This window comes from Diuraphis noxia, unplaced genomic scaffold (assembly GCF_037042655.1).
Source record: "Diuraphis noxia isolate RWA-SAM2 unplaced genomic scaffold, SU_Dnox_SAM2 contig0001, whole genome shotgun sequence".
In the NCBI taxonomy this organism is placed as follows: Eukaryota; Metazoa; Arthropoda; class Insecta; order Hemiptera; family Aphididae; genus Diuraphis; species Diuraphis noxia.
Window position 1 is genome coordinate 19,050,884 of NW_028301711.1, and position 13,462 is coordinate 19,064,345.

The 13,462-nt window shown below is 28.4% G+C and overlaps 1 protein-coding gene and 1 long non-coding RNA gene across 4 annotated transcripts; both read right to left on the reverse strand.

The window, feature by feature from the left end:
* On the reverse strand, nucleotides 1-1,135 carry LOC149060185 (uncharacterized). Its single transcript, XR_016189984.1, has 3 exons — nucleotides 1,017-1,135; nucleotides 626-700; nucleotides 1-128 (listed from the first exon to the last, which is right to left on the reverse strand). It is a non-coding gene; the product is annotated as an uncharacterized LOC149060185 (long non-coding RNA).
* A 6,659-nt stretch (nucleotides 1,136-7,794) lies between these two features.
* On the reverse strand, nucleotides 7,795-13,034 carry LOC149060186 (zinc finger MYM-type protein 1-like). Of its 3 annotated transcripts, XM_089216329.1 has the most exons (8): nucleotides 11,849-13,034; nucleotides 11,517-11,594; nucleotides 11,299-11,385; nucleotides 11,078-11,164; nucleotides 10,861-10,947; nucleotides 10,645-10,731; nucleotides 8,428-10,556; nucleotides 7,795-8,314 (listed from the first exon to the last, which is right to left on the reverse strand). In XM_089216329.1, exons 1-8 carry the CDS (start codon nucleotides 12,033-12,035, stop codon nucleotides 8,045-8,047), a joined length of 3,012 nt encoding a protein of 1,003 aa, XP_089072455.1. In that variant the 5' UTR covers nucleotides 12,036-13,034; the 3' UTR covers nucleotides 7,795-8,044. The 3 variants fall into 3 exon arrangements, with proteins under 3 accessions (XP_089072455.1, XP_089072456.1, XP_089072457.1); XM_089216330.1 differs by lacking the exon at nucleotides 11,517-11,594; XM_089216331.1 differs by lacking the exon at nucleotides 11,299-11,385.
* Between the last annotated feature and the right edge of the window lie 428 nt (nucleotides 13,035-13,462).

The window sequence follows — 13,462 nt, forward strand, 5'->3', positions numbered from 1 at the left end:
GTCAATTTTTTAAAAACATGCCAAATATTCCGTCTCCAAAAGATTTTGAAATCAACAACAGCCTTCAATTCATCCACAACATACAGTCCCTTGACTTTTTAATAACCGATGTGATGCTCTTCAATAACCTACAGCAAAATGTTGATGAGTAAGTAAACTAGTATACCATAACTTAGTAATGAGTAATACAACATTAACATTTCAATTTTCAGTGTCCAAATATGTGATAAAAATATAATAAAATCTCTATTTCAACAAAAAATATATTTGATGAAATTATATATTGTCTTGGTCAATTTTAATAAATTCCAAGATATAGCTTATGGTATAATTGACAAGAACAGCAGGACAATTATAAATTTCTTAGAATTTGTCAATCATAATAACATTTATGCATTAGACAAATTTTTTACACAATTTGTGGATGAATTGGATTCATGGTGGCAGTACAAAATCATTGATATGGCATATGAAACAAAACGGTAAACATTTATTCCAACATCACTTAATTAATTAAAATAAATAATGTAAAATATGAATTTTAAAATAAATAGAATCCATTCATCTACAATCATGTTTCACAATATATTAATTGATGATAAGTCTGTGATGCAATTATACTCACCAACCAACATCCAAATGAATAATCTTTTGGTTTTGGCTTGTTTAATGACTATAGAGACCAAACTCACAGTATGCCCTAAAAATATTTAAAATTTATTACATATAATTGTTTGAAATTTATTAATGGCATTAATTTTTTTTTTTTATAGTTATCAAACATTTTTGATCATGTGCGGATTGTAATGTGTGTTTTGAGATATAGTTTTATAGACAAACCTTTGCTAAAAAAAGTGTTGAATGATTTGGTCTTGGGTGAGTATTTATATAAAGAGAAATATTACACAGCTACAATTTACAAACTAAACACCATAAAAATTATAAATACACTTGATACACACAAAAACAGCAATAGATTAGTCAATAATATCCTATACATGAATCGCAATACATACCTAGAGACAGCCGTATTTTATAATGTAAGTATTTGTTTCATTCAAATACAGGCAATAATTCACAACTTCAAATTATCTGCTTCATTGTATAATTGTTTCAGCTACCAACTACTTTAAACTCTGAAAAAAATAAGAAAAAAACAATATGATGTGAATAAAAACAAAATAATATTTCAAATAATTAAAAAAAAATACATCTTCATAAAAAATTACTATTAAGATTTTTAGACTGAAATCTACAGTACATCATTGAATTACTCGTGTCGGATTCACATAGAAATTTATTGATTTCTTCTGAAATATGTTTGTCTTCATTGTTCGATTCATTCGACAATTGGTGGTTAACATTACACTTGTCTCTCATCGTACTAATTGCATTTTTGGTTTTTACTGTACTATGTGGAGACAACAGTATTACTGAAAATATTTTGAACCAATTTTCGACATCTTCCAAACTCTTTGCGTTAAACAGTAAACATATCCAATCAATAAGATTATTTCTTTTAATTTTTTCGATAGTCTTACTGTCGTTTGTCGCAGATTGAAAATATGTATAGACATGGTTTATAATGATTTTTGTGTAATGATTAACACAGATGCTTATGATTGTGACATTAGACCGGTCATTGTTTTCAACCAATACCATGTAACACCAGTTAAGGTATTCAAATATGGAATTAAAACCACACCATCCTATACACAAGCCATTCATTTGTGCAAAACTGAAATCCGTCACTATGTTTGTGAATACGGGCCAAGTCAGTTTGTGTTTCAAAACGAATGCTTTAAAAGCGTTCAACCATTGTGAAATTGCAACTATGTCGTGGGATGAACTAATCATTTCAACAACAGGACACATGACACTCGAGTTTCTAGGTAATGGGACATTAAAAACTAGAACATAGTACAAAACCCTTTTGCTGTTCTTGTCAATTTTCCTGACTACTGTACCAGTTGCATCCAAATACCCTGTTACTGGTTTCTGTTTTTTAATCAGATTTTTTAGTATGTCCAACTGCTCATTACTATAACAGTGTACAGACGGTATACCAACATGTTTTACAAAGTTGTTTTCTTTATCATTACACATCAATAAAATATCATGAAAATCGTCTTTATCATAATCGTCAGCAGTTAGGGCCTCTGATCTGATTTTTCTGAAGACGTCATCTGATTTAATTCCTTGCAAATTACCACATTTCAACTGAGTGGGTGATGCCATGTCAACAACGTCAGACCTGAATGAAAACGCTTTAGTCTTTTTTAGCGCTTCTTTGTTCAAGTCTCGCTGAAATCCTTTTACGTGATTTGTGAGACCATTGTCTTCTGGATTGTGATGGTAATTTAAATCAGAATTATACACTTTCGCCACAAATATTCCGTTTTCAGGCTGGACTTTAATTCTAAAAGTCTTACACCCCTCATGGCTACAATACATGTACACATTGCAATGGTTTTTATAATATTTCACCCTTTTCGCATTAACAACGCATGTATTGTTCACAGTTCTTATGCGCTTTCTGAACATAATAGGATATTTAGTTTTTTCCAAATATTTCTTACTGTCAACATGTGTATACAACATATGGGACCACTCTACATACGAAAATTTGAAAATTCCTTTAAAAAACAGACATTCTTCACTGTTGTATTGTTTTGGAAAACAATTTTTTGTTCCCAAAGGCAGCACAACACCAGACTTAACAGGAGTTTTCTTAAAAAACGCATTTCTAAGGGGACTGGCCACAAGTGCAACATTTTTTATGCTTTCTGATTTACTTGGTGTAACAAAATCAGATTCAACGCTAATGCTTTCTGGTATAATTGGTGTACTGCAAGGTATTAGTGGATTTCTTATCATCCAACTATTATCACTTTGAGGCGAGACATTTGTGTATTCAATTGAAACATGGTCTTTTTGTACAAGTTCAGGCTCTGTGTGTTCAGAATATGAAGTGCAATTTTTAATAAAAGAATTTTCATTAATATAAATAGTATTTGAATTCATATTGTCTGTGTCATCTGATGGAGCACACACTGACACATTAAAGTGTTTCCTACATTCTCTATACACTTTCATGCGGTTAACATGATTTGTAGTGACTTTAATGTGTTTACATATGTCATTTAGTATTTTGCTATTGTAATTAAAGAAATCAGTAGAAGTATAATAACAATTTTCAATACATTTTATTATTGTGCTATTCATTTCTGACACATTACATAAATCAGTGTTGTTCATATTTGTAATACGTTTACGAAGAGATGAAGTGTTTCTATTGATAGCATTTGCAATTGATTTTTTTAAACCTTTATAATTTTCTGTATTAAATATGATACTGCAAATATTGGTTACACAACTGTCAGAAACTGAGACATTCCCAAAATTTAAATTTGGATATTGAGTCTTAATATAATGAGCTACATCATCCAATTTTTTATTTAAACTCATTTTAAAGCTTAAAAATTATTTTCTGAGTAAGACCTCTTTGACTATTTTGTGTCGGAATTAACAATTCGTCGGCACTTTTTGATGTCTGAGTAAAACCTCTTCGACTAGTGTCTGAGTAAAACCTCTTCGACTATTTAGTATTGGAATTAACAATTCGTCAACACTTTTTGATGTCTGAGTAAAACCTCTTTGACTAATGTCTGAGTAAAACCTCTTCGACTAATGTCTGAGTAAAACCTCTTCGACTATTTCGTGTCTGAATTAACAATTCGTCAACACTTTTTGCTGTCTGAGTAAGAACCTCTTCGACAACTAAGATTAAAACTAAAACTACTTACAACTACAACTACTACTACAACTACTTTTTTTTTTAACTACAACTATTTTTTTTTTTTTTGAGGGGACCTCGTTAAAACTAAAACCACCACTAAAACTACTTTTTTTTTTTAACTACAATTATTTTTTATTTTATTTTTTGAGGGGACCTCGTTAAAACTAAAACTACTAACAACTACAACTACCACTAAAACTACTTTTTTTTTTCAACTACTATTTTTTATTTTTTTTTTGAGGGGACCTCGTTAAAACTAAAACTACTTACAACTACAACTACCACAAAACTACTTTTTTTTTTAACTACAACTTTTTATTTATTTTTTTTTTTTTTTTGGGGGGGGGACCCCGTGTTAAAACAACAGTGAACACTAAAACTACTTTTTTTTTATTATTATTTAAAACTATAGCTAAAACTACAACTACCACTAATACTAACTACGATGAGAGTCGGTGTGATGCTACTGTAAATAAGGCAATGCTTATTGTTGGGAAATAGTTCACGGAAAAAGCAGAATCACAACACATGAAAAGTTTAAAAAATATAGGTTTTAATTTTTAAAATTACAAAAATATATTATATTCAACAATTATACGCTTTTATTTCTATTCGCCTTTGAACTTGTGAATACTGTGACAATAGCAGACATAGTTATTACAATTAAAATAATTTAAGTGTACAAATATTAAATAAAGTTATGATTATTAATTATTACAAACAGACACAAATGTCAAATATATTAAGTGTAAATCAATTATGCTACTAATATAATTAGTTCCTATCTTAAAACAAACATAATCTAAGTTAATTACAAAATTTATTTAAAAAAACAGCCATGTCTGTACTGATGAGTAACACTTTTTAAAACATATAAATGTATTTATATATTTATCATGTAAAATTAAATTAGTGTGAAACCCCTCCCTCCATACTAAATTCCGGTCTACAACAGTTGTCTGGTCTCACTAGCATACTACATAATACATTTGGATTTAAAAGTTATTGTAGTTGAATTAGTAGGTAATTACTAATTATTAGGCTCAGATTTTAAATCTAAATAGATATTTTCTATGCGACATGTTAAACTAATTTTGGCAAGTGATAAATTCGTTTCACAAGATTTTTGATAAAATGAACATTTGATTTCACATGTTTTGTCATAAGGAAATGTTTTTTGAATATTTCACAATTGTTCAATTTTTTCTTACACATTTGGACAATTATACTGTTTATCTTTTCTTCAGAGTTTAGAGTGATTGAAAGGTTATCATGTCTATGTATTATATCGACGATCTTTTGAATTCAAAAATGTGTATATTATATTCAATAATATGCATGTTATTATTAGTTGTAATCAAGTTAATTAGATAACTAGATAAATAAACATTTTTTTTTATTACGTTTCATTATAATATTAATCATTATTATAAATTTTTCTTTTTAGATAATACATATTTTGAATTCTTTAGCATATATTTATGTACCTAAATATTTTTATTGTATAAATATGTACTTTGGTTATATAAATACATATAAATCCGAGCCCTAGTAATTACCATTATATGTACTTAATATGCTTTAATAATAACATCTTATTAACCTTGGGTAACAACACATACAAATGGATTTCCTTGAAAAATACAAATTTGATTCATAATTTTATAATCTTATATATTAAATCTAAAATGTGAAAAGGATACAACAGTATTGTGTTTAATAACAGATTCAACAATGATTTCTTGTCATAGATAATAACGCTTCAACACTAAATGTAGATGGCAGGGCTGGAATGGATAAATGATTTATTTTTGTTATAAGATTCATTTTGTAACAGCATATGCATTGAAATCCGCTAATCTCGCTGAAACTCAATTACAAAATATACATTTCTATAAGCTATAAAAATATGTTTTTATCGTTACTTATCATATTTTACAGTACAATTACAGCATCAAATAATCATTTAATAAGTAAACCTTATTAGAAATTATTTGATGAAATATAACTGTACAATTGACAATGATGATAATATTGTATGCAAAAAACTTCTTGATATATTATACTTACTCCCTCAAGATCCCTGGCAGTCCTCCTAGACGCTTAAAACATAGAATGGTGCAGACTGCAGAGACCTTTTACAAATTTTAATCTAAAAGAAGAGAGAGAGAAAAAAAAGCCTGCATAACTAAATAGGTACTTTCATAACTATAAAATCAAATTAAAAGTGTCATCATTGGGTGGCTTCTTTACTCACTCTTATTTTCTTTTTTGTGTATACTGCTCTATTTGTCTTTTATCATATATACTTATTATGATTTGCGATGTAGATTGTATATTTCGACTTAAAATAAAAAAATAAATAAAGATTATCCTTACTGATACACACATAATTATATAAAGATAATAGTTTATAAAAAAAATGACATTCAAACACTTTACAACACCACAACAAATTACATTTTTATATTTATTACAAATATATATATATATATATTAACACATTCGCGGTCACTTCACTATTTTATTATAATAATTATATTATTATTTTATTTTATTTTATTACTTTTTTGTTATTATTATTATTTTTTTTTTTTAATGTTCATTATAACTTACACAATACTTTGGATAATATTCTATAAACTGTAATGTAAACACACCATAGAAACATCATAATTTAATATAGTATAAGTGCCTACAACTACTCACGACTGTGTGGGTGGGCAAACAGAATATGACATATTATTATTTTCATAACAAAACACTTACATTTCAAGCTAAACTATACAGTACAGTTGTGGTGACCAGATATTTCAAAAAAAAAAAAGTACACAGCCTGTAGGTTTTACAGTATAACATATTATTATGTTATATATAAATATAAAATACAATACAAATTAAACAGCCTTTATTCATTTTGAAACATAACTGACATAACTATCATAAATTTGTAATCTTACTATTGGTTAAAAAAATGTAGATACATATTTATTATTCGACTTTAATTATATGACTTCACTTTTGTAACAAAACAATTTAAAAATTAATTAACATTTAATAAAGAAAACATTCAAAAACTTTTTTACATAATATAATCTATCTACCCAAACATTTGACTTACCTACTAAATAAAAAATACAATTTAATATAATTAACACCTAACTTATAAAAGGAACAAATATCAATATCAATATTTTTAAGAACCATGTGTTTCTATTTCTAATTTCCATTTGCAAGTTTTACATCATTTAAAATAAGTACTTTTTGGTGTACGTCAGCAATTTATTAAGGACAATAGGACATGTCTTCAAAAAGAAGTACTGTTCTTATAAAATAAGTACATCAGGTCACCATAAGTATAGTAGACAGGTACATACCTGTTTCTTTGTTTCCGTAAAATGTGATATTTTAAATACTTCAAGCCAAATGACATCTTTAAACTCTTATTAATTATTAGCTAATGTAAATTATAAACTGAAAACTGAACAACGTATATTGGATTTTGAATTTATAACCTAACTTTTGGTTATTATTTATTTGTCATTATATTATTATTATGACAATATATTATCGTGGTATTTTGAATTTATAACCTAACTTTCCATTATTATTTGACGTCAACAGAGTTTATTTATATACTTTTGAATCAATTTTGAAAAATTATTGTGTAACATAGGGCGACATCTACTTTACGGTTTCGCTGCAATAGTACGTCAACCCTGAAATTAAATGACATGCAACACAACACACAAGGTTTCTTATCACTAGAAATAGTCCCCTGGCTTTGTTACCCCAACTTCACACACATATAAACTAAATGTAATATTCGTATAAATGGTTTGAAAAATTTTGGTGGCAGTCAGTGGCGCCGAGTTCATTAAAAAAAGGTGGTTCAACTCTCCCCAAAGACCACCCACCCACCCACAAAACTAAACCACACAAAACCGCTCGCTTCGCTCGCGAATCACATACACTTTACTTATCAAACAACTGTATTTATGAAATTAAATGAATTTATCTAATTCAATAAACCTTACTGTTTAGTATTTACAAACATTTTGATACCATATTATTAGCATACATTTATAGGATGATAAATATATTTTACCTCTTAATTCTTATCAATCTATTATTTATTATATAAGTATAAACCTTAATAGGTACATAAATATGAAAACATTTAGAGATTTTTATTCATAAAATAAAAAATAAAAAATATACCGGTAGGTACCATAATACCAAACATTAGGTTAGATGTTTTGATAATACAGATGTAGTACTGGCAAACTCATCTACAACTTGATTATGATCTATATCAATATCAGATTCGCAAGAAATAATCATTAACTGCTCCAAGCGGTCCTGACTAATTGTTGTCCTCAATCGGTTTTTAACGATTTTTAATTTAGAGAACGTCCGCTCTGGTGTTGTGCTAGACACTGGTAGTGTACATGCGATTTGAAGAGCCATGTATAAGGTCGGGAAAATGCTCTGTAATCCGGAAGTATGACATACCTATAAATTACAATAATTTAGAGTTACTATATTATATAATTTATTTTTTGCTCTTATCCAGCAAAAATATTTAGGTCTAAATAGGGAATGTAAATAAATAAATTAGTAACAACCTTAAATACGTGAAGAAGTGTTCCCAAATTTTGGCTACTGTTTTTTTTTAGACCAACGGTATCTTCTTTTTCTTCTTCTTCATCGCTGCCTTCTAAATCTGAAGAACTTTCTTTATTATCACTAGTTGCAGAACTAGGATGTAAACATTGAGAACCTATCATAGCAGATTCAAAATAAGAAAATAATTTTGAAAATTCTAAGTATTCTTTTTTTAACTCGGTATGATTAATAAATTTGCTGTACAAATTACAAAATTTATTAAATGCATCATCTGGTAATGTGTTAGGGTCAGATTTTGTTTTTTTCAGAACTGAAACAGAAAATAAAGAAATATCTTTCAATAATTCTTGAGATTTTGAATGAAAGCGTTCTTCAATACAAGTAATTGCTGAATCTATTGCAATTAAGTATGTTTTAACTTTATAGTGGAATTTAGGATCAATAAATGTATGGTCTTCAGTTGTTTCACCAGACAATAACTTTTTCTTTCTACTACGCTGTATTGGTAATGAAGTAAATGTAAATTCCGATGTATTCATAAATTGTGTTGCTTCATTGCACAAGTCGTTATATGCATCATCAGATCTCAAGCGTTTGATGCTGCTCGAGACTGCTTGAAGACTATTTACTGCACCTAGCAAATCAATATCTTGACTTTGAAAAATTTTTGTTACTGGGTCTAAAATATTGAATAGATTTTTATAACAGATTGCTGTCAAAACAAATCTTTCTGATAAAAAAAAATCTATTAAACCCGTAGCTTTAGATCTGGCTTTGAAGTCTGCATTTTCAGTTATTTTGATCTGTTCTAATGTATTAATAACTATGTCGTATGTTAATAATACTGTATTCAGTGCTGATGAGTATGACATCCAACGAGTGGTTTCTACTCTTTTAAGTCTATGCACTCTTGCTTTAGGATTTTTTTCTTTTTGCATATTTTCATATATCGCTACCCGCTTTTTACTTGTTGAAATCAGTGCATACAACTGCTCCAGATTCCCAAATGTATCAACTGCATTAGCTGAACAGCTTGACATTTGAACAACAACCAAACTAAGTCTATGTGCATAGCACCATGTATAAATCGCTGCTGGGTTTATTTCTCTGATTAAAGCTTGTAGTCCTTCATATTCACCCCGCATATTGCTGGCTCCATCATATGATTGACCAACAAGCAGCAATTTCCAATCCAAATCATTTTCTTTGCATATATCTTGGAATACGGAAAATAATTTTTGACCGGTGGTAGTAGATGTTTCTTTAAGTCCTAATAAACGTTCTCGTATAACTGGAGAATGTTCAACTATACAAACATAACGAATTATAAATGCCAGTTGTTCTCTTCTAGAGCTGTCAAACGTGGTATCAATTGAAACACTAAAAAAATTGTTAAGATCTAACTCTTTTTTTATAGACTTTTTTATACATTTTGAAACAGAATTTATCAATTGATTTTGTCTCTGCCATGAGATGAAGTTAATTTGATTTCTTCCATGTATTTGAAGACGGTCCATATAAACAGCCAAGCTAGGAGAAAATTTACATAAAAGTTTTACCAAGTCTTTAAAATTGCCTTTTATTTGCTCAGACCACCCTTCTCGATGACCCCGAAATGGTAAAGAATGTTGTCCAAGAAACAGTGTTATATCAATTAAAATATGAACTATTTCACGATTTTCTGCTACTTGATTTCTTTTACTTGCATACATTTGTGGAAGAACAGCCATTGATGAACATTTCATTTTCACAACAATTGAAGCATTGATATGAACTTCTGTTTTTTCATGTACACTTATATCCGTAAGACGTTGCCACGCATGAAATCCATCAAAGGTCCAAGATTTTTGAGCATTTTTCCCAAAGAACATGCAGTGTAAACAATAAAATCGTTTACTACTCAGAGAATAGCTCAACCAATCTCTCCAAAGGCGACTACCATTTGGCAAAGATTTATAATACTGGTTACTATTAAAACGATGTCCATGCTCTTGAGGAAAATTTCCACCAGGAAGTTCATGCTTCTCAGGCTGAAATGGTTTGCGAATTAAAGACATTTTTTCTTCAATTGATAAATTCTTTACCAAAGTAAACAACTTTGGATCATATGATAAAATGTTTGGCCGTTCTGTAATAGGGTAATACATTAAAAAAATAGATATTTAAAGTTGTTTTGTTACAATTAAAATAATATTAATATAAACATTTGTACCTACCAGTTTCATTTAAACAACTCGACTTAGACATAATCTGTTCTACTGGCTCATTACAATTAACACTGGAACTTGGATCATCAGTGAATACTATAATACATATAAACAAAATAAACTTATTATTTTTTAAAAAATCTAGTATTACTTATTTAATTTTCTATAATTGTTATTCGTTTGTATTTATCAAAGAAACAGTATTGAATAATTGTTTGTACCTACCAGTTTCATTTAAACAACTCGACTTAGACATAATCTGTTCTACTGACTCATTACAATTAACACTGGAACTTGGACCATCAGTGAATACTATAATACATTTAAACAAAATAAACTTATTATTTTTAAAAAAATCTAGTATTACTTATTTAATTTTCTATAATTGTTATTCGTTTGTATTTATCAAAGAAACAGTATTAATTTAAATATTTGTACCTACCAGTTTCATTTAAACAACTGGAGTTGGATATAATCTGTTCTACTGGCTCATTACAATTAACACTGGAACTTGGATCATCAGTGAATACTATAATACATTTAAACAAAATAAACTTATTATTTTTTAAAAAATCTAGTTACTTTTTTCATTTTCAATAATTGTTATTTGTTTATATATATTAAGGATTAAGGAAACAGTATTGAATAAATGTTTGTACCTACCAGTTTCTTTTAAAGAACTCGACTTAGACATAATCTGTTCTACTGACTCATTACAATTAACACTGGAACTTGGACCATCAGTGAATACTATAATACATTTAAACAAAATAAACTTATTATTTTTAAAAAAATCTAGTATTACTTATTTAATTTTCAATAATTGTTATTCGTTTGTATTTATCAAAGAAACAGTATTAAATATACATGTTTGTACCTACCATTTTCTTTTAAAGAGCTCGAGTCAGACATTATCTGTTCAACTGGCTCATCACAATTTACACTGGAACTTGGATCACCTGGTAATAATATAACATATTTAAACAAAATAAACTTATTATTTTTAAAAAAATCTTGTATTACTTATTTAATTTTTAATTATTGTTATTTGTTTGTATAAATATATTAAGGATTAAGGAAACAGTATTGAATAATTTTTTGTATCTACCAGTTTCTTTTAAAGAATTTGAGTTATTTTATATTATAGATTTATATTATAAATTGGTTTAAATTCAAAAACTATGTATCCAAGTTAAACTTAGTAGGTACTTACCAATAGAATAAGAATAATTTGTTCCTGTATTCACTTGAACTGTAATCGGTGTAGGAAAAAATGAAGATATTGAACGAGAAGAAATTTTGGTTTTTCGTACTTTACAGTTGTCTAAATGTCTTTTCCAGTTAGTGATATTTAGCTGCTCTCGTTTTTTTCCACAAACGCACATACACTTTTCCGACATATTAAGTTTTTTATATAAACAAGAAGTTATAAAAGTAAATTATGAATATAAAATATTGTAATGTAGTATCTATATAGAAGGTAGTCGCTACTAAGGTAGAGCAATATTCAAAAATGTATAAATAAAATCAAACTTTTAAATTCAAGTAGGAAAAAATGTATCATTAATTTGTAAATAGGTACAACACTTCACATTTCACAGTACACAAATAAAAATAACTAATAAGGACATCAGTAATTACCAACTGGCAACTGCACAAAATATGAACAAATAACAATGTTCAATATACACTGTAATCCGTGTTGGTATAAATTTTCGATTTATGATTAGTCGTAGGTCGTAAGCCGTAGCCCGCATATTGATACGAATACGGAATAACCACAATAATAATATTATTATTAGGTATGCATTTATCAGTTTTATCGCAGTCTAAAAATATCTTGTCATTTTTATATTATTGCGTCGTCGTCGTCTCATGTCATATACAATAATATTGTATACGCCATATTATACATTTATACGGTATACTGTATAGTACTATAGTGTATACCTACGTGCTAATAACATGGTGGTGCGACTGGACGGTGTTATTGGATTTAAAGATAATTTAAGATTTTTGCCCGATTTCGATTTTTGACCAACGATAGTCAATAAATAATCCCACAATACCTACATAATGTTCAATCAAACTATGAAGTATTCAGTATTGAATTATCAGACTATATAGACTAATAGAGTCCATGAATCATGAGTCAATATTTTGGCCACATACTTTAATATTTTATCCATAACTATCCATACGCTAACGTAAGTGTTATAATAATAATATAATAATGCAATACCTTATACCTACCTAGGTTACAGGTAAACAGGTAATATGTTGTAACTGGTAACTGCTTAACGCTTAAGTAGTTAAGTGCCTAGTACCTACTTAAATACTTTATACTTAGTATAGTAAAAGAATTAACTATCTTGGTTCAATATTTTTACTTACCTACCCAAGACCCACACAACCCACCCACCCACCCACCCACCCATAATTTTAGGTGGTTCAAATGCACCACCTTAAGTGCGTACTCGGCGCCACTGGTGGCAGTACTTCAGCAGAAGCTGATTTAGTAAATTTAAAGTCTAGAGGTTATTTAACTCATCCGAATCAAAACCTATTCTTGATGCTGAGAAAATTAGAAGAATATTTCAAAAAACACGCAGACTCCATTCATGTGTTTGAAAACACATTTGAACATTTTTTATCCACCAATTCTTACATTAATTTCCCGTGTACTACTCATGAAACAGAAATCCTTACCGATATATGCAGTACATTTATTATTATGAGAATGAGATAATTTACATACATCAAAAATCAGATGTCTAAAAAACAAAATAAAACTAGAAAGAAATTGTCCAAATTAGTAGCTACATAA